The sequence below is a fragment of the Bos indicus genome, chromosome 11, assembly GCF_029378745.1.
Source record: "Bos indicus isolate NIAB-ARS_2022 breed Sahiwal x Tharparkar chromosome 11, NIAB-ARS_B.indTharparkar_mat_pri_1.0, whole genome shotgun sequence".
Taxonomy (NCBI): Eukaryota; Metazoa; Chordata; class Mammalia; order Artiodactyla; family Bovidae; genus Bos; species Bos indicus.
In genome coordinates this window covers 3,974,567-3,994,519 of record NC_091770.1, presented here as the reverse complement: position 1 = coordinate 3,994,519, position 19,953 = coordinate 3,974,567, and the positions used below count along the sequence as shown (strand labels likewise).

Genomic DNA, 19,953 nt, shown 5'->3' with positions numbered 1-19,953 from the left:
ACTGGAAGAAAAATAAAAATTTCTGTTGATAGCACTAACATATTTGATCAAGAGTTAGGAATGGAGAGGACTTCCCTGGCAGTCACTGGTTAATACTCCTTGCCTCCAGGGCAGAAGGCACCAACCAGTTCCATCCCTGGTTGGTGAACTAAGATCCCATGTGCCCTGTTCAGAGAAGTCAGGAAAATGTAGAAACATTCCGGGAGGAGGTGGAGTCTTCAGTGGACCACTCACATGCTTCTTCCTCCAAAGGCCCAGACTCCGGGACATGTGTGTTCTCTGGATGGAGGTCCTCCTGGGGCCTGAGCTGGTTCTTTTAATAAATGAAGCATCTGGCTCTGCTGTCACTTAGCATCATTCTGACCTTTCCTCCCAAGGAAAAAGCTCCTTGTATTTTACAGTCAGGTTCCCAGGGCCCAGCCTCACACAGAAAGCATCACCTCTTTTGGAGTCTGTGAGTTCCTCAGCAGGTTGGGTGTGAACTGTCCCCAAAGGGAGATGGTGTTAAGGTTGGGGTAGAAAGTAAGAAACTTCTAAAGCAACTGCCTTTTAAAATAAGACACAAAATAGATGACCTTTCTGTGTCTTTGACATGCATCACTATTTATAGTGTCTCATGAAATCTGTTGGAAACAGATATATTCAGCAGAGCTAAAGACTCTCTCATGGCTGATTTCTTTTATTAATGGCACTTGGTGTGCCAAAAATGGAACTAGGCATGCAAGTTGTGTGTGTGTGTGTGTGTGTGTGATATGGGGGCCCCAAGGAGAAATTTTTCCATGGTAGATTTTGTAAAACAGCACAACTTTCAGGATATTTCAAGTGGGTGCTGTAAGTCTAGTGCTCCTTTAGGACTCATTGTGCAACAGCTGAAATAGAAGCCAGTTCTTCAGGATCCCACACCCTAAAAGAGAGAAGGGCACACACGAGACAGGTTCAGAGATGCTGTGATCTTTCTCCTAAGATATTAGTAAAAGTGCCGTGTATAAAGGGCTCTGTGTGGACACAGTGGGGGAAGGAGAGGGTGGGAAGAACAGAGAGTGGCCCTGAAACACAGACATCACCGTGCGTGAAGTGTGGGAAGTTGCTCTGGAACACCTGGAGCGCTGCCTGGTGTTCCCTGACCGCCTGGATTGGCGGGGAGAGGGGGTGGGAGGGAGGTTCAAGAGGGAGGGCTCATGTGTATACTTAGGGCTGATTCACCCTGTTATATGGCAGAAACCAACACAATGTGGTAAAGCAATTATTTGCCAATTAAAATAAATTTTTTTTAAAAAATCAGAAAATTAAAAAATAAAGATAATCAGGGGCTTTAAATTCCTAAGGCGACACCCAAAGATGCAGGTGTTTCCAGGGTGAAGTTTTCAGAAAAACATCCCCGAAAGAGCCACCACAGGTAACTTTGCTGATTCAGACCCCTTGGCTATAATTTGCATTGCTGCTGTTGCATTAGAATAATAGGGAGCTTTGGGGGAGGTTCAAACTGTAACTGGTGATCCACTCTGCAAATTTCCAGATTATTGAAGCTATTATAGAGTGATTCAAAAAGCCACTGAACTAGCCATGGAGGAGGGGGCTGCAGATAAGACCCTGACATCAGCACCATCCACCTTCGTGGCCTAGAATTGAAGATGTCTTCTGTCACGGGCTTGCCAAATGAATGGAACTTAAACGCAGGATACTCAGCTTCGTGGTCAGAGCTGGAAAAGAAACTTCAGCGGGCGATGCTTGACACATTGATAATTTATAACTTCCTCAGCCTAAGCTGGGAGGGTTAGGCCTTGTTCATTGTCAAGAGCAGTTGGCTGGAATGGTCTGTAGTTAGAGACCATAGAAAAAATCATCTGTTTTTTCTTTTGATTAAGGTGGCACTAGTGGGCACGACTGAGTGACTTCACTTTCACTTTTCACTTTCGTGCACTGGAGAAGGGAATGGCAGCCCACTCCAGTGCTCTTGCCTTGAGAACCCCGGGGACAGGGGAGTCTGGTGGGCTGGAGTCGGACACGACTGAGCGACTTCACTTTCACTTTTCATTGTCACGTACTGGAGAAGGGAATGGCAGCCCACTCCAGTGCTCTTGCCTTGAGAACCCCGGGGACAGGGGAGTCTGGTGGGCTGCCGTCTATGGGTCGCACAGAGTCGGACACGACGGAAGCGACTTAGCAGCAGCAGCAGCAGTGGTAAAGAACCCACGTGCCACCGCAGGAGACGTAAGAGACGCGGGTTCCATCCCTAGGTTGAAGCACAACTGAACACAACTGAAGCAACTTAGCACAGCACATAAAATACGCTATCATACTTACTCATTTCTTTGCTTAAATAGTGGAAGAGAATTGTCTCATCTGTCTAACTTTGTTAGCATTCTCTAAGCCATAGAAATAACTGACTCAGGTGAATTCTGGAAGGGAAGAATCCCGGTCACTACAGGGGGCACAGGGAGTGATTTTCATATCAGTGCAAAGAGAGGAGATAATTCTCATGTTCTTTTGGGAACTGACCCTCTCGGTTAGGGTTTAGTCACTGAGTTGCGTCCAACTCTCTGCGACCCCGTGGACTGTAGCCCACCAGGCTCCTCTGTCCATGGGATTCTCCAGGCAAGAATACTGGAGTGGGTTGCCATTCCCTTCTCCAGACTTGAGGCATGAGAGCCAACAGAGGGTGGGGCTGCTCTCGTCCCACCTGGGACTGTGGAGTCTGGGGGCTGCCTCCCACAGGCCAGAGCAGAGTCTCAGAGCTCTGGCTCCTGGAACCCATTAAGTGGAGTGGTCTCCACTCCTTCCCCAGACACTGGGTCTGCTCGTGGTTCAATTCGTTATTATAACTTCTGCTACTGGCCTTGCCCCCAGATTACAGCAGCTAAAGGCAATTAAATTCACCTAAAACACACAGATAATAAAAAGTTGTAATAACATATTACCCAGTTTTCTAGAAAGGCCTAATTGTTGCTGTTCATTATCTCATTATAACAGCATTTTATCCAGAGCCCCCAGTTGGGCTGCCACCTCCCCTGTCCCCCTGAGGGTGATGGAGGGGCCCCAGGTGGGCCCTGTTCTGCCTCGGGGACTCCAGCTCCTTCCCTCCCTCTCCTCACACCCTGTCTGTCTGCTCTCAAGGTGAAGAAACCCCAGGATGTGGTATTCAGGGAGAATATGGTGGTGGTGGCAATGAACAGGAGCCCAGCTTGTCGCCTGGGCTGAGTCTCATGGGGCCCCTTGGGGTGTTCTCTGTGAGCCCAGCACGTTCGTGCTCATCAGCATGCAGGAGACTGGTGAACCTGCTCACCTCCCTGCCGTAGCCAGTGAATGGCCCTGGGTTAGGGTCCCTGCTCGTGTGTGCAGGACAGCTCCCACGCCTCTGCTGGACCCGTCTGTGAAAGTGGTGATCACTCGGCTGTGTCCAACTCTGCCGTCCCATGGACAGTAGCCCACCAGGCTCCTCTGCCCACAGAACTCTCCAGGCAAGAAGACAGGTCGATGGCCATTCCCTTCTCCAGGGGATCTTCTCAACCCAGGGATTAAACCTGGGTCTCTTGCCTTGCAGGCAGATTCTTTATTGTCTGAGCCAACAGGAAAGCCCAAATATTGAGGAGCAACCACCCACCATGGGGCTAGAACCCACAATCCTGGGATTAAGAATCCCATGCTCTGCTGACTGAGCTGGCCAGGACCAATCTGTCCCACGGTCTAAATTACCAGGCTGGAAGGACTCTTCTGCTCACAGGATTAGAATTAGCGCAGGGAAAATGGTGAAATATTGAAGACACAGGAAAAAGTCATCACTTTTCAGCTCATTCTCTGGACGTTATTCCTGTTGGCCTGCCTTCTAGTCATGTGTGTGTGACTTATCTTCCATGTGGGCACTTGCTGGGTATTTTGGAGAGTAGCTGGACACTGCTGTTCTCACCAGGGGCCTCGTTGGTTAACTGGTCTCCACCTCCAGTCCACACTGACTCCTTCCAGGCTGGTGACAGTGGCACAGCAGGCCCTGGAGCCAGGCTCACTCCTTCATGCATCTGGTCTTTCAGCATTCACATACTCCTGCCTCACACGCGGTGCTGTTCTGACCCCGAAAGGCAGTCAGGAAGAGCATGGCAGCCTTGCCGTCCGGAAACTTAGCGCCCAGGGAGGCAGCAGGTGGTGAGATGTCCCTCTTGTCTTTGGGTGTCAGAGACATTTTCTGAAGGAAATGAGCTCCAAGAGGTTGTCACCTTCTCTAATGGCAGTTATTTCAGTGTATTCAAGCTTGTTTAAGTAGAATACAAGGAGTTTGGTGGGGTTTGTTTTTTTTTTTTTTTTTTGGTGTCCTAAAAATATATTCATGTCTTTTGTTCTTAAAGAAAACCAACTTCATTCACACCTACCCTTCTTTTTGTCCTTCTCCTTCCCCCCATGGTCCCTTCCTGGCAAGTAAGCATGGTCCACACTCTGGGCCTCAGCTCCCCTGCCTCCTCTGGGCTCCTCAGACCATGTGCATCTGCTTATCCCCACCTGCTGCCCAGTGTGGTGACTCCCCCTCAGCAGAGCCAGGAGGGACGCCGGACCCCTCAGCAGGTGTGGTGCCGGTGTCCTGCAGCTCGCCTGCTCTCGCCACGCTGAAGCTCCAGTACTTTGGGCCCCTGAGCGAAGAGCCAACTCCCTGGAAAAAACCCCGGTGCTGGGAAAGATTGAGGGCAGGAGGAGAAGGGGGAGACGGAGGATGAGATGGTTGGATGGCGTCTCTGACTTAGTGGACATGCGTGCGTGATCAATTGCTTCAGTCGTGTCTGACTTTGTCACCCCATGGACTGCAGCCTTCCAGGCTCCTCTGTCCATGGGATTCTCTAGGCAGGAATGGGAGACGGCGGAAGACAGGAAAGCCTGGCATGCTACAGTCTGTGGAGTCACAAAGAGTCGGGCACCACTGAGTGACTGAATAACTGACTACAAAGGGAGAGAATTTTGGGGGATGTTGACATTGTTCTGTGGCCCATTTGTGGTGGCTGTCACAGGAATCTTAAGTCTATATTCAAACTCACAGAACTCTATGGCAGAAAAATGAATTTCACTGTATGTACATTTTAAAATAACCTTTTAAATGACAGAAAAAGATGTATCAGCCTCCTCTCCACCCACCTCTGAACCTCCCTGAGCCCCTCCCACACACACATACACATGCAGAACACACCACCACTAATAGAGTCATCCCTGCTGTTTCTCATGCCGGCTGTGGTCAGAGTTACATCAGTGTTGACAGGTAGGTGCAGCAGTTTTTGGTGTGTTTTTTTTGAGTTTTTATTTATTTTGGGGGCCACACCAATGGGCATGCAGGATCTTAGCTCCCCAATCAGGAATTGAACCTGCGCTCCCTGCAGTGGAAGCACAGAATTTCAACCCCTGGCCTGCCAGCGAAGTCCCCAGCAATCTTTTTTTTTTTTTTATCATAAAAATGCTATCCATGTTAGCTTGCAATTAGACATTTTCAGTCCACAATAAGGAGTGGGCATCTTCTCTGATCAGAGTGGGCCACTTGTCCTCATTCTTTTTAAGGGCAACGTGTGTGTGTGTGTGTGTGTGTGTGTGTGTGTGTGTGTGTGTCTAGTCGCTCAGTTGTGTCTAACTCTTTGCAACCCCATGGACTGTAGCCAACCAGGCTCCTCTGCCCATGGAATTCTCTAGGCAAGAACACTGGAATGGGTTGCCATTCCCTTCTCCAGGGGATCTTCTTGACCCAGGGATCGAACCAGGGTCTCCTACACCGCAGGCTGATTCTTTACCATCTGAGCCACCAGAGTACATATACCATATATTGTTTAGCCATTCCACTGCAGAAGGGCATTCCGATTGTTGAGAGGGTTTTGTTTTTTTTTTTTTTCCTTTTGCTAACACTGCTGCAGTAACCATCCTAGTTCGTTTTAGTTCTGTGTGTTCACACAATCATTTCTCTAAGTTAGGCTAGACAGTTTTTTGTTGTTGTTGTTTTTTGGCCATGCCGTGAGACTTGTGGGATCTTAGTTTCCTGACCAGCGGTCAAAACCGGGCCCTCAGAAGTGAAAATTTGGAGTCATAACCACTGGGGAATTCTATCTCTAGGATAGATTTCTTTTTTTAAGATTTATCTATTTTTGGCTGTGCTGGGTCTTCATTGCCACTCGGGCTTTTGTCTAATTGTGAGAGCAGGGGCTACTCTCTAGTTGCGGTGTGCGGGCTTCTCATTGCAGCAGCTTCTCTCGTTGCAGAGCACAGGCCCTAGGTGCATGGGCTTCAGTAACTGCAGCAAGTGGGCTCAGTAGCTGTACTCCCAGGCTTAGTTGCTCTGTGGCCTGTGGGATCTTCCCAGACCAGAGATCAAGCCCATGTCCCCTGCCTTGGCAGGCGGATTCTCAGCCACTGGACCACCAGGGAAACCACAGGATAAATTCTTAAAAGCGGATTTTCTGGCTCACAGAGCTAGAAAGTTTTAATTTAATAGCCAACTTCAGATAACCCTCATGAAGGCTGCACAAGTTTACACTTCTCAGAGCAGAGATGAGATTGTTTCTCTGCCTCTCATCTGCACTAGGAGTTGTCAGGCTATTTTAGTTTCTTTTCTTCCATCTGATGGATGAAGATCAGTCATGTTTTACACCTTGGTCCACGCGTCCTGGTCATGCTAATGTGCAGGTCTTTGTCCTCCCCCACCTGCCCCCAGGCCAGCTCTCCGCACCTTTAACCTGACCCCTGCAGCACCCTCTCCCTCCAACTCTGTCCTCACTCTCTCTTCCCAAGTCATGGGTCTAACCCTGGAACTTTCCTCTTTAAGACTTGTGAGTGTCAGTGGACATCTAGGTTGCTTCTGTGTCCTGGCTGTTGTAGATAGTGCCGCTGTGAACACTGGGGTACGTGTGTCTTTTTGAACTACGGTTTTCTCAGGGTGTCGCTAGGGAGAAGCTGCTGTGTCACACAGGGAGCCCAGCTTGGTGCTCTGTGATGACCTCGAGGGTGGCGGGAGAGAGGCTCAAAGGGGAGGTGATACATGTATACACGTGGCTGCTGTGCGTTGTGAGGCAGAAACCAGCACAACATTGTGAAGCAGTGTTCCTCCAATTAAAACAAATTTTTTAAATCCTCTGGATGCCTCCCCATTATATTTAGAATAAAATTCACACTCCCGTGTAAGGCATTTAAGGCAGTTTAGATTCTGGCCAAAGTCAACATTTCTGCCTCCCCAAGCTCATCTGCCACCCCTTCCCTCCCTCTGACGTCTCCTCCAGCCCCACCCCTGCCAGCAGCTCCCTGAGAACATCAACGGCTTCACTTCTGTAGGACATCTGTGCCAGGGCTGGGATGGGTGGGGAGTGCTCCTGACCTGCAGCGGGTGGCCCTCCGCCCTGTTTGTGCGACCAGGGGCAGGGATGAGGCAGGGAAGTTTGCCAGGCAGGCACTGGGTGGGGACACTGAAGAGCCTGGGTTTGGAGGTTTGATTCTGGGGTCCATCCCACAGGGGCTGTGAGATTCTGAGCAAATGAGTTTGTCAACTGCTGTGTCTTAGCTTCCTCCTTTGTGAAATGCGGTTAGTCGTAACTCACAGGGCAGCAAGAGCGTTTTAACTGCAGACCGTGATGTGGCTTCATACCGTACAGTCACACTTCCCAGGGATGTGCCGAAACCTCCTCTCGGCTGTGCGGGAGGGTGTGGGAAGGGGATTCACCTGCCCCAGCTTTTTAAAGATTATTTATTTTATTTTGGGTGTGCTGGATCTTCATTGCTGCGTACGGACTTTAGTTGCAGAGAGGCGGGGGTCACCGTCTAGCTGCAGCATGCAGACTTCTCACTGCAGCGTCTTCTTACTGCGGAGCACGGGTTGCAGCAGTTTCCACTCCCGTGCTCTGGAGCACAGGCCTGGTAGTTGTGGTGCTCAGCCTTAGTTGCTCTGAAGCATGTGGTATCTTCCCTGGTCAGGGCTCAAACCCATGTCTCCTGCATTGGCAGGTGGGCTCTTTACCACTGAGCCACCAGGGAAGCCCTCAAAATTATTCTCAAATTACAGTGTCTTTCTATCCTCATATCCATATGAGGTACTGGCTCCATCACCTGGCAGGACAGGGAGATCGGTTGTCTCTGTGCTCAGAAGACTCTGGTCGTTATCTTCTGCTTAGAGACAGACAGTGGTGGTTGAGCAAATGAGCTTGCAATCCAGGTTCCTCCATCACAGTTCTGTGCCCTGGAGCCTGTTGCTGGCTCCCAGGTCACCACCGTGAGGTGTGGGAGTCGGGCTGGATGTTGGTACAAGGTCTGCCAGCCCTCACATGCTGAGGCCTTGGCTCAGGCCCTGAACTCAAGCAGAGAGCCTGGCCAAGCGTCTGACCCTTGGAGCCTCCAGTTCACACGCCCTTGGGTGACCAGATGCCCAGCCCTGCACTTCCAGATCCAGATGTGGTTCACACGTTGACTTTTCTCTAAAAATGCTTTTTCACAAATTTTCCCTACGAGTCACAGAGCCTTAAAAGAGTTAAATGAGTGAGTGAATGGGTTATTTTAGTCACTTAGTTGTGTCCGACTCTTTGCAACCCCATGGACCGTAGCCCACCAGGCTCCTCTCTCCATGGAATTCTCCAGGCAAGAACACTGGAATGGTAGCCATTCCCTACTCCAGGGGATCTTCCCAACCCAGGTAATTGAACCCGGGTTTCCTGCATTGCAGGCGGATTCTTTACCATCTGAGACACCAGGGAAGCCCCACCCCAAACTGTTATAGTTGGCTCTTTATCAACAAACAGAGCAGACTTCAGGTCCCCATTCAGGGAAAAAAAAATCACAGAAACTCCTGCTCTGGAGCCTGCACAAACCCCGGCCCTGGCATGGACTGCCCCTCTGTCCCCTCCACAGATACGCTGGGTTACCAGACCCTGGGCAGCGTTGACCCGGAACACTGTTTAAGTCCATCAGCCCATCAGCCCTTTTCACCAGGACCGGATTTGTTGTAAAACCTTGACACGCTGGTAGTTATCATCACAGTTTAACTGTGTCCTATGTGGGTCAGTGGGCACGAGATGCTGTACTGACCTGTCCGCAAGCCAGGGGCAGAGGGCACGGTCCAGGCCTTTCCAGCTCTCACTTGTTATGATGTAAACACTCCAGGGGGAGACAGTGAAAGCAGCAGGGGCTTTTTTTCCCGGACGGGTGTGTGGAGGTTGTGAGAGAGGCAATGAGTAGGCGAAGGGAAGTACGAAGGCGAAGGGAGCAGTGTACGGACAGTCTGCCCGCCATGCCCCGAGAAGGAGGCTGGCAGACACAGCAGCGCTTCTCTGGGAGCTGCACTGTGCCATTGAGTTCAGAGAGGCAGGTTCTTTGCCCCTGCTGGTCTGGGGTCTTAGTTAGGAAATGGAAGTGGGAGGGGGGATTCCGGGTAAGCCTTCAGAGAATTGCAGAGGAGGAGTAGGAGGGCAGGGGCAGCCGTCGAAAACACAAGTAGTCCCAGGACCCCAGGCAGTGTGGAGGCCAGAGAGGGCGTGAAGAGGGTGAGCAGGAACTGACTTCTGTCCCTGGTCACCGCCCAAGCACCGCGTGAGTCCTGATTAATTTGGAGTGCTTTTTTTAAAAAAAACTTTTTTAAAAAGATTACATGATAAAGTAGGGGCTTCCCTGGTAGCTCAGTCGGTAAAGAATCACCTGCAATGCAGATGAGCCAGGTTTGATGACTCAAAATAATTTTGTTGACTGAGATAGTGAGTTTCAACCCCTGTCAGAGCCCTGCTTTTCTCCAGTCTCCTTGTCAGAGGTGAAGGCTGGCATGTGCTGGCTGTTGCTGGGAGAACTGTGTGGCCAGACATCAGGAGCCAAGAGAGAACAGAGAGCACGACCAGCCAGTGAGTGTGAAGAGAAGATCTGAGAGGAATAAAAGGACCCCTTCCTGCAGGAAAACTCCAGAAAGACATGGATTATGAGTACTCTCTGGAAGGAAAAGTTGGGAAGGGGGGATGAGACATGCAGACTTTGGGTGAAATGAGCCACACTGCCTGCCTCTGTGTGCCCAGCGACTGCTCGGTTCTCTGGACGAGAAACACAGTTACACCTTGGATAAGCTAATATCAGAACAGCACCTGGTATGTAGTCGCTGCTGGCTGTTTGTTAAGTAAATAAGAAGTTCTGGTGACCAAAAGCCTATGTCAGTGGGGTGGTTGGTCAGCTGGCAGATGTGTTTAGTACCAAACAGTGGGGCAAACGTCTCAGGAGAGTTCCAGCAGACTTAGGAGGGGGAATGTGTCCAACTGAGTGACCGGAACAGGCTTCCTGGAGGAGGCGATACCCAGGCGGGAGCTTGGTGGACTTGAAGGGATGATCCTGGAGTCGTTGTCCAACCTCTCCTGGACCATGGCCACAGCCTCCCACCCACCTCCCCGCCTCCAGCCCCACTCACACTTACTCCCCACGCAATCTCCTCCAGAGTATACCCAGGGTTTAAACCTATGATGGACAAGAAAAAGGCCAGGAAGACCCCCTCAGTTGGCCCACCCTGTCCTTCAGCCCCTCTGCCAGCATCGCTGTCTTTTGTCCCCTTTCCTTGCCTTCTTCAGGTCCCATTTGCAGACAGTATCCTCAGCTCCCACCCATCGGTGTTACCCCGTGTCCACAGCACGTTGTGAAGTGTAGCGAGTTCCGGTTTTCGCCACGTATTTATTTTTGGCTGCGTTGGGTCTTTGTTGCTGCACACAGGCTTTCTCCAGTTGCGGCAAGTGGGGGCCTACTCTGTACTTGTGGCGTGCAGGCTGCTCATTGTGGAGCATGCGCTCTGGAGCACAGGCGCTGTAGTTGTGGTGCAGGAGTTTAGTTGCCACGTGGCATGTGGGATCTTCCCGGACCAGGGATCAAACCTGTGTCCCCAGCATTGGCAGGCAGATTCTTAAGCATTGGACCACCAGGGAAGCCCAGAGCTCTTTAAAGAAACAATTTTCTCTTTACCATCTTAGTTTTTAAGCACAATCCCTGCCCATAGCAAACAAGGAATGGATGAATGAAGGAATGAATGAATGGGAGGGTGGAAGAAGGGAAGGAGGGGTGGGGAGTAGAAATGCTGGGCCCTGGCTCAGAGTAGAAGGTAGGGCTGGCTTACACATTTGGAAGCAATCTGAGCAACTGTGAGTGCTGGTTAAGAGTTGAACAGAGAATACTTGGGAAGGAAGAGAGAAAGGCTGAGGATTAGGAACAAGGGGAATTCCAGGTTTATGAGCAAGAGTCCGGCAGGGTCCTGGAGGTGGGGTGCCCACAGGGGGCTACATGGTCCCAGCTGAGCTGCAGGGGTGAAACAGCTGGAAGACAGGCAAGGCCCCGGATCTGCGGTCCAGCAGTTGGGCGGATGGATAGTGGTGTTCACATCGTGTCTGAGTCCGGGGTTAGCTGAAGAGACACGGGCAGAGGAGAATGGAGAATGGGGGCTGCAAGGAAGTGGCGAGGTTCTGGAGACATTTTTCTCTGAGCTGTGGGAGACCCAAGCATTTTACAGAGTGACGGGGAAAAGGTCAGCATCCAGGGAGAGTCTGAGAGGGCAGAGGGGACAAGGGGCGAGTCGAGGCGATGGAGCAGGTTCGCGGGGGCCAAGGGCAGGTCCGTGCGTGTGCAACCCTGGTGGGAGAAGAAGCTCACGGGGTGGTGGCTCTGTCTCTCACCCCTTCTTGTTGACCGGGGGTGGGAGAAACGGACTCCACGTTGAACTGGAGGCCGAAGCCAAACCAGACAGAGTAAAATCCTAAACACACCCGATCAAGGGGTGGTGTCTGTCAGGCCACAAAGAATAAGGGCACTGTCCCGCCCTGGATGTCCCCGTGTGTGCTGTGGCATGGTGCAGCCTGTGCCTGCTGACGCGGACACCCTGTGGACACGGGAAGCAGGAAGAAGCCAGTGGAGATGGGGATTCTGGCCGTTGGCTCTGTGGGTGGTGGGCAGATGCTCAGGGAGGCTGGCTCGTGGGCCTTGAGCTCAATGAACTTTCCAGACCCCCATGAGAAGCCACTTATTTAATCACTTGGTTTCCTTGAAAAAAACAAACTGGCTTCTTTTTTCTGTTGATGAAGGGAATAAATTCTCATAATAGGAAATAGAAAAATACAGAAGAGTTGAAAGGCAAGGGAAAGGGGAAACACAGTTTTACCACCCAAAGCAAGCACTGTGAACATGGAAGGAAATTCATCACAATGTTTTGTTTTAAAGGCATTTTTCTCCTCTTCTCTCCCAAACATCAAGGAAAATAGTCGTGGCTTATTCTTGGTGTCACAGAGTAATCTTCCCCACTGGGGAAGATTGTGCTTACAATTTTTAAAAGAAAAGAGAAGCATAGTGTTCCAAGCATATCGAGTATTGGGTAGTATATACTGGTCCCAAGGGACAGGTCTGTCTTAGAGAAATCTTCTCTATCTAGGTACTGACTCTTATCTCATTCCCTAACATCCCATAGAAGGAAGGTTGCTTTTAAACGTGTGTATGGGAGCAGTTGCATTTGATTTTTCTGTGGCTCGGACAGGAGAGGCGTAATCTCTTTGAATCATCTTTAACTAAGACCCTGATGCTGGGAAAGATTGAAGGCAGGAGGAGAAGGAGGCGACAGAGGATGAGATGGTTGGATGGCATCGCCAATTCAATGGACATGAGTTTAAGCACACTCCAGGAGACTGTGAAGGACAGGGAAGCCTGGTGTGCTGCAGTCCATGGAGTCGCAAAGAGTCAGATATGACTTAGTGACTGAACATAACTGAGAAAACAAAGTCCCCAAAAGAAAAGGACCAGTGTCTCCAAGGAGGCTTGCAGACCCCCACCCACACACACACCCCAGAGCCCCTGTGCAGTGTGCTGTGGGTGGGAGAAGTCACGCCAGGCTGGAGGTGGCCAGGATTGCTTTGTATGACCTGTGTCTTTATCCTCAGAGAAGGTAGCAGGGCCTGGAACCAACGGCCAGCCCGCGCTGCCCTGGGTCACCGTGGGGCGCCAGAAGCGCCGAGGACCTCTGGAGCAGCCCCCCAGCCAGGAAGACAAACCTGCGGCCCGGACCTTGAAGTCTGACACAGGAAGGCCTGCCAAGGTACCCGAGAAAACCCAGGTGCTTAGAGCGGACCCTCTGTCTCCCTGTGTATGCAGGGGAGCGCCCCAGGTGGGGGCTGGGGGCTGGGACCCCGTGATGGCCCCATGTCCTGCACGGTCATTATAGCGACCGTTGCCTGTGATGACAGCTGATGTCTGCCCCGTGCATGTGCCAGGGGGCCAGGGCAGCAGAGGAGCCGTGGACCACTCAGGCAGTGCAGCCGGCCCTCTGTTCCCCAGCTCCTTGGCAACATAGCTCAGCATCTGGAGAAAGGGACCCGGGGTGAAAATAACTTCTCATTTGGATGCTAGGCAACCATGTCAGCAGCCCCATCTTGACTCATTTTGCAGTAAATGACTGAGCCCTGCATGTGCTGCTGCCCTGGCCGCCCACTGGGGTCTGTACTCTTCACCAACATTCGTAGGGCTGGACCCCGGGGGTCCCTTGTACACTCCAGACTGAAAACAGTTTTCTCCAACCCAAACAGTGGTGTTTAAAAGTAGGCTGAGACTCACAGCTTTTGGGTTCCCCCCAGTCAACACGGTAAAAATCCCAAATCATGTTGCAGCCATGTGGGGAAGTGAGCCTGAGCTTGCAGTTGACCTGTTTCTCTTCATCTTCACCAAAACTGCTGCTGTAGCCAAGCTTGGAAAACCTCCTGCAGGCTTGGGGAATTTATAAAACAAATAGTCACCAGTGATCCTGGCATCCATGGTCATCCGAAGTGTCCTAAAAGTCATAAAGCTATCTCTAAACATGGTTCCTTTCGCCTTTCCAGTGGAACCTGGCCCTCTGACCTGGCCAGGGCCAAGGACAGGTCAGGAGCCAGGAGCAGACCGTGAGCAAGTCCATCCTGGAGGCTGGATGGCAGCCAGTCGTGAGCCAGAGCTCCCCAAGAAGGTGCCAGCAGTATGAGCCACGTGGGTGGAGAAGCCTTCGGGGCTCATCACCTGTGGTTGTGTTTGTCCCCGTCTGAACCTCAGGTGACGGGACCGCGTGTGTCTTTCTTGTGTCCTGACAGGAGCCCATGAAGCAAGCTGACTTTGTCCGCAGCAAGTCTTTCCTGCTGGCCCCGGCCAAGCCTCCTGCGGACCAGAGGCAGGGGGCAAAGCTCCGCCTCCAGGAGGGGCTGCAAAGAGGAATCTCCTTGTCTCATCAGAATTTGGGTATGAAACAGGAAAATAGTGCTGAGCCCTTAGAAATGCATTTCCAGGTTTGGTCCTGCTTTGTTTTGTTCTGTTTTGTCTTTTCTGAATTGCTTGCTGCCACATTAATTTTTTTAAAAAATATTTATTTATTTTACTGCACCGAGTCTCGGTTGTGGCTCATGGAATCTTTGGTTGCGGCATGTGAGATCCAGTTCCCTGACCAGGAATTGAACCCAGGCCCCCTGCATTGAGAATGCAGAGTCTTGGCCACTGGGCCACCAAGGACGTCCTGCCACATTGATCATTTAATTAGTTTTTAATTATTATTATTTTTTACTTATAGAAGAGTGACTTTATTTCCACCTGCTAAAGCAGGAGATGAAGGTTTGATCCCTGGGTCAGGATGATCCCCTGGAGGAGGAAATGGCAACCCACTCCAGTATTCTTGCCTGGGAAATCACATGGACAGAGGAGCCTGGCAGGCTGCAGTCCATGTGGTCTTGAAAAGAGTCATCATCTAAACAGCAGTAATAATTGCTTTATAATGTTGTATGTTGATTTTTAAAAAAACAGCTTTTATTGAGAGAATCATTTACACGGCCAAAAAAAAAAAAAAAATCTCACCCATTTTAAGCATACAATTCAGTGAGTATCTATTTATCAAGTTGTCCAACCATCACAGTCCAATTTTGGACCATTTCCTTCACCCTAAAGAGCTGTCCCATACCCATTCGCAGTCATTCACCATGCTCCCTTCCAGCTTAAGCAACCACTAATCTGTTCTCTGTCTCTCTGTATAGTTGCCTTTTGGGGGGACCCTTCTTATAAATGGCATCATAAAATATGTGTTCTCTTGTTTCTGGCTTCTTTCGCTGAGCATAATGTTTCTAGATTCAACTTTCTTGTGGCATGTAACAGTATTTTTCAGTTTAGTTTTCATTTTGCTAAAATATACTTAACACAATTCACCATCTTAACCCTATCTTAAGTGTCCCTTTCAGGGGTGTTAAGAATATTTACACACAGAGTTCCTGCAGTTTTATCATGCAAGTTTCTCTCAATTCACCACATTGCTGGAACTGTAAATTATCCTATGCTGACATCTTCTTCACACATTTGCACGTTTTATGCTTGAGACCATGGTTAAGACATGTTTTTTAAAAGGCCTCCAAGAAGCTTAAGTGCAAATCCAAACTCGTTTCTCACGTTTCCGTTTGTTTTGTCTTCTCTCCAGCAGCCCAGTCGGCGGTGATGATGGAGAAAGAATTGCATCAGCTGAAGCGAGCCAGCTACAGCAGCACAGATCAGCCCTCCTGGATGGAGCTGGCCAGAAAGAAGTCGCAAGCCTGGAGTGACATGCCCCAAATTATAAAATAGGGCTAACAGTGCTCTGGTAAAGAATGTCTACTTCCTTGACGAGTCACTTCCTTTCAAACTGCCACTCAATCAAGGCAAACAAACTGTGAAACTGAAGAGTGATTTTATCATCAGGTTTCGAGAGAGCGAGCTCAGGGAAGAGGAAGGAACCAGGCAAGCAAGTCAGACGGACGCACGGCCACAGGCCCCGGGCCAGAGACGCCCGGAGACAAGAACACCATTGAAAAGGGCCCGGGACGAGGTTCTGTGCCCACAGGTATGAATGTGAGTCTTTCAGAATCCCCCGGAGAGAGAGGGCTCAGGCAGCGAACGAAGAAAATGCAGATGAAGCGCAGATACAGAACTCAGGTGGCCTTCCAGGAGAACGTGCGCCCGCGCCTCCACCAGAGATCAGCTCGTGTCTCTGGGCCCCCGTCCTGCCTGCGGAGTCTGTCTTCTCCTTTCACGTTTACCGTTAGGCATGACATTCATGGTGAAACGCAGACGTCGTTTTTTCCAAGAGCAGCTATCACAGGGTCCGCTTACATGAAGGCAGCCACTCCACGAAGGAGTGGAAGGAACACAGCGGGCTCCATCGATTCATAGACTCCTTCCAAAATCAGTTTTTAAACTTTTCCACTCGTCATCCATGTCCTTCACCATTGAACAATGCATTGCCTGTTGAATAAAAGGTTTCAGACCTGACACATGTGTAAGTGTGATTTTTACTCAGGCTGAGAGAGTGTCCTCCAGCAACTGAGTTAAATGCAATGTGTGGCATTTCGTTGAATAAGCGAGTTCATGGTCAAACCTCATGTTGAGTTGACTGGGGAGTTTGGGTTGTATGCGATTCTCCCCACCCCCAGTAAAACTTTGTTGTTCATTTTTGGAAGTCAGAAGCTACTGTCGATTTTTGGCTCTATAAGATTTCCTTTAAAGTTGACATTTTTCAGCATCTCATTAATCTAACCTGTTTGTTTCTGTTGAAAACTAGGTTATCAGTACATTAAGCAGGATGAATGTGCAGAAGCCAGCAGAGTAAAAGCATGTATTTGAAATCTCAGAATTATGTCTCAATTATATAACGCCTCTCTTTTTAAAAACCTTTCCAATTTGTTCCTGTGAACACGCCAATCTCCATGGGAATGTGTGTAACTGGGGACATTTAGCCTTCAGAATAAAAAAGATCTCATATATAGTATAATTTGATTTTATATACCCTAAGTTCTGCTCCTTTTATTGTATTTTTCCATCCTCATGAATGTTTTTCTGTTAGAACTACACTGCTTCGTTGGGTCTACTGTATTGAAAAAGTCCTGGAGTAGTTGTTTTTTTTCCCCAAATTGATCTATTAATTGCATTCTCTTAGAGAACACCAATGCGGAATTTGCTGGTGCACGTGCTCTAAGCAAGAACTCCCTTCATCCAGTCTTGCTCCAAAAGCTTGGACATGAATAGCTTTAACTAAGAAAAAACTGTGTTGGCTATTATTACTCAGCGCCATGGTTTCTCCTGTTAGCAGAACATTTCAGATGAACCATTTTGAGGCAATGGATTTCACTGTGAGATCAAAGGTATTTGGTTCCATTTTGTTCAAATACAGGTTGATACCCTCTCTGTGTTTCAAGACTGGCTTTTGTTCTCTCTGGCACCTGAGAAGTTAGGAGAGTATAGAGTTTTCAGACTCAGGGAATTCACTGGGGTTGGGAGTGGGGGGTGGTATTGCAGCTGCCACCTTTCCCTCAGCCCTGCGTGGAGGTGGTAACCCTCTTCCCTAACAAGAGAAGTTGAGACAGAGACCAAAATTTAAGATGATATGGGCAGTCTAGAATGGCAGCAGAGATGCTAAAAGCCTGAAAGGAATTGTCAGCCTCGGTTTTCCTATCAATAAAGACAGCAGTTCCTGAGTCTCTCTTCTGTCCCAGGCACTGCTCTGAGTGCTTCTCAGATTATTGTTTATAATCCTCTCCGCAATCCTTCAGAGGTAAGAACCTATCTCCACTTTGCAGATAAGGAAACAAGAGGCACTTTATTGCGATAAAGGTTACCTGTCCAAGATCTCACAGCAGAGCGCCTGGAAGTAACCCCAGGCCCCATGCCTTTAACTATGACCCTTGAGTGGATCCCCATTTTTAAAAAGTAGTAGTGTGGAAGTGAGTATGTCCTCAGAGACGTAACACAAAAGGAGCACTAAATTTGCCTCGAGGGCTCTTGCGTAGCTAGAGGCTGGATTTTTGTGTCTTCCCAGAATTCACAGGTTAAATCTGAATGCCCAGTGCAGTGGTGTTAGGAGGTGGGGCTTTGGGGAGACGATTAGATCGTGAGGATGAAGCCCTTATGAATGGGATTAGTGCCCTCATAAAAGAGACCCCAGAGAGCTCCCTTGCCCCTTCTGCCATGTGAGGATACGGTGAGAAGATGGCTGTGTACATCCAAAAAGAGGGCTTTCACCAGGTGCTGAGTCTGCAGGCACCTGGATCTTGGACTTCCTGGCCTCCAGAACTATGAGAGACCAATTTCTGTTGTTCATAAGCCATTCATTCTGTTATAGCAGCCGAAACAGAGTAAGAATAAGGTACCTCATGATGCTCCCCCTGGTGATCACCTTCACTCCCAGCCTTCAATTCCATAAAAGGACTGGAGAAGGTTTGAGGATTCTTTTGTATTTTGTAATCCTGATCACCTACACAGACAACAGGGTGTTTCCATTCATTCCTTCACTTCATTTAGTTCCCCACCTGTGTGTGGACGCTCTACCAGGGGACTAGGGGCAGCCTGATGAGCAAATGGACAACCTGCATTCTATTTATGGGAGGTGCACTTCGTAAATAACCATGAAAATGAGGAAACATGTAACAAGAGAATCACATGCAATGGTGGGCCTGAAACAGAGGGACTTGGTTGTGGCCAAAAGTCTCCTGGAGATTGGGTGGTTAGGAAAGTGTTTGCTCAAGAGATATGTGTGTGCTCAATCGCTTCAGTCGTGTCTGACTCTTTGCAACCCTATGGACTATAGCCTGCCAGGCTCCTCTGTCCATGGGATTCTCCAGTTAAGAATACTGGAGAGGGTTGCCATGACCTCCTCCAGGAGATCTTCCTGACCCAGGGATTGAACCCAAGTCTCTTGTGTCTCCTGTATTCTTTACCACTAGTGCCACCTGGGAAGCCCTTGCTCAAGAGATGACTTAATTATAGAAATGAGCCAGCCATGCAGAGATCTGGATCCACTGTTCTGTTCCAGAACACTGTATCTTGGCATGCTCAGGATGAGGGGAAGAAGGTGTGGACATCAAGAAGCAGGCCATATGAGGAGACAGATTTGTTCTGAGTGCTTTGGAAGTCAGTGAAGGTGAATGATGGAGGGGATGGGATTTATATTTGAAGACGATGGCTGTAATGGGAATGGTTTGTGTGGAGACACAGTGGCAGCAGGAGGCTGGAAGGCTCTTGCCGTGGTCCATGTGGGACCATGGTGGTCTAGAGTCATGGTAGAGGTGGAGAGAAGTGGGTGATTCAAAATGCTTTTAAAAGGGTAACATTTGTGTGCTGCTGGATATGATTTTGAAAAGGAAAGTGTGGAAATGACACCTACTTTTTTTGAGTGTTTGATACTGGAATTTAAATTCTGTGTTATTTATGTGTTTATTTTTGCATATGCTGAGTCTTGGTTCCTACCTGCAGCTCTCTCTAGTTTCAGTGAGCAAGGGCCACTTTCCTTGAGAAGGCACAGGCTTCTTGTTGCAACACTTCTCTTGTTCCAGAACACAGGCTCTAGGCACTTGGGCTTCAGTACTTGCAGCACACGGGCTCAGTAGTTGTAGTGCATGGTCTTAGTTGCTCCAAAGCATGTGGAATCTTAGCTCCCCAACCAGGGATCGAACCATGTCCCCTGCATTGGCAGGCAGATTCTTAACCACTGGATCACCAGGGAAGTCCAATACCTACATTTTTTGTTTCAAGATGCTGATGAATCATATCATTTACAGAAATGGCAGGGAGGGGGCTGATATACCACCAAAAAAGGAGTTCAGTTGTGGACATCTTAAAGTTGCGATTCCCATTACACCTGTAAGGGGGAATATAAAATAGAGTTACAAACTGAGACATCATCAGGATTAGACGGGCTAGGAATGCAAGGCGTGGAAGTAGGAGAGAAGAGTCCCTCGGCTGACCTGAGGATTGGCCAACACTTCTAGATCCTCAGAAAGAGGAGCGAGCAATGGAGACAGGGAGGGTCTGTGAAGGAGGAGGAGGCAAGAGAAGGAAGTGTTGGCAGGAGGGAGGCATAAGTTGTGTAGGGGAGTATCTTCCAAGAGATGGGGATGAGGGTGATCCCTGACCCTGGGAACATGGAGGTCATAGGTAACCTTTTCCACTTCAGTGGAACATTGAGAGCAGAAGCACAGGTAGAGTGGGTCAAAG

The 19,953-nt window shown here is 49.4% G+C and overlaps 1 protein-coding gene and 1 non-coding gene across 10 annotated transcripts in view; one reads left to right on the top strand and one right to left on the bottom strand.

Moving 5' to 3' along the window:
- Positions 1–16,236, top strand: part of CRACDL (CRACD like) — a 130,814-nt gene extending 114,578 nt beyond the window's left edge. For 6 of the 9 annotated variants that reach the window (XM_070798289.1, XM_070798286.1, XM_070798285.1 and 3 more), the window contains 3 exons: positions 12,873–13,045; positions 14,049–14,193; positions 15,410–16,236. In XM_070798289.1, coding sequence (XP_070654390.1) covers positions 12,873–13,045; positions 14,049–14,193; positions 15,410–15,552 — 461 coding nt within the window. In that variant the 3' untranslated portion in view covers positions 15,553–16,236. The other 3 variants (XM_070798283.1, XM_070798284.1, XM_070798290.1) reach the window with 3 other exon arrangements.
- On the bottom strand, positions 14,388–14,460 carry TRNAE-CUC (transfer RNA glutamic acid (anticodon CUC)). Its single transcript has one exon. It is a non-coding gene; the product is annotated as a tRNA-Glu (tRNA).
- Positions 16,237–19,953: the final 3,717 nt, after the last annotated feature.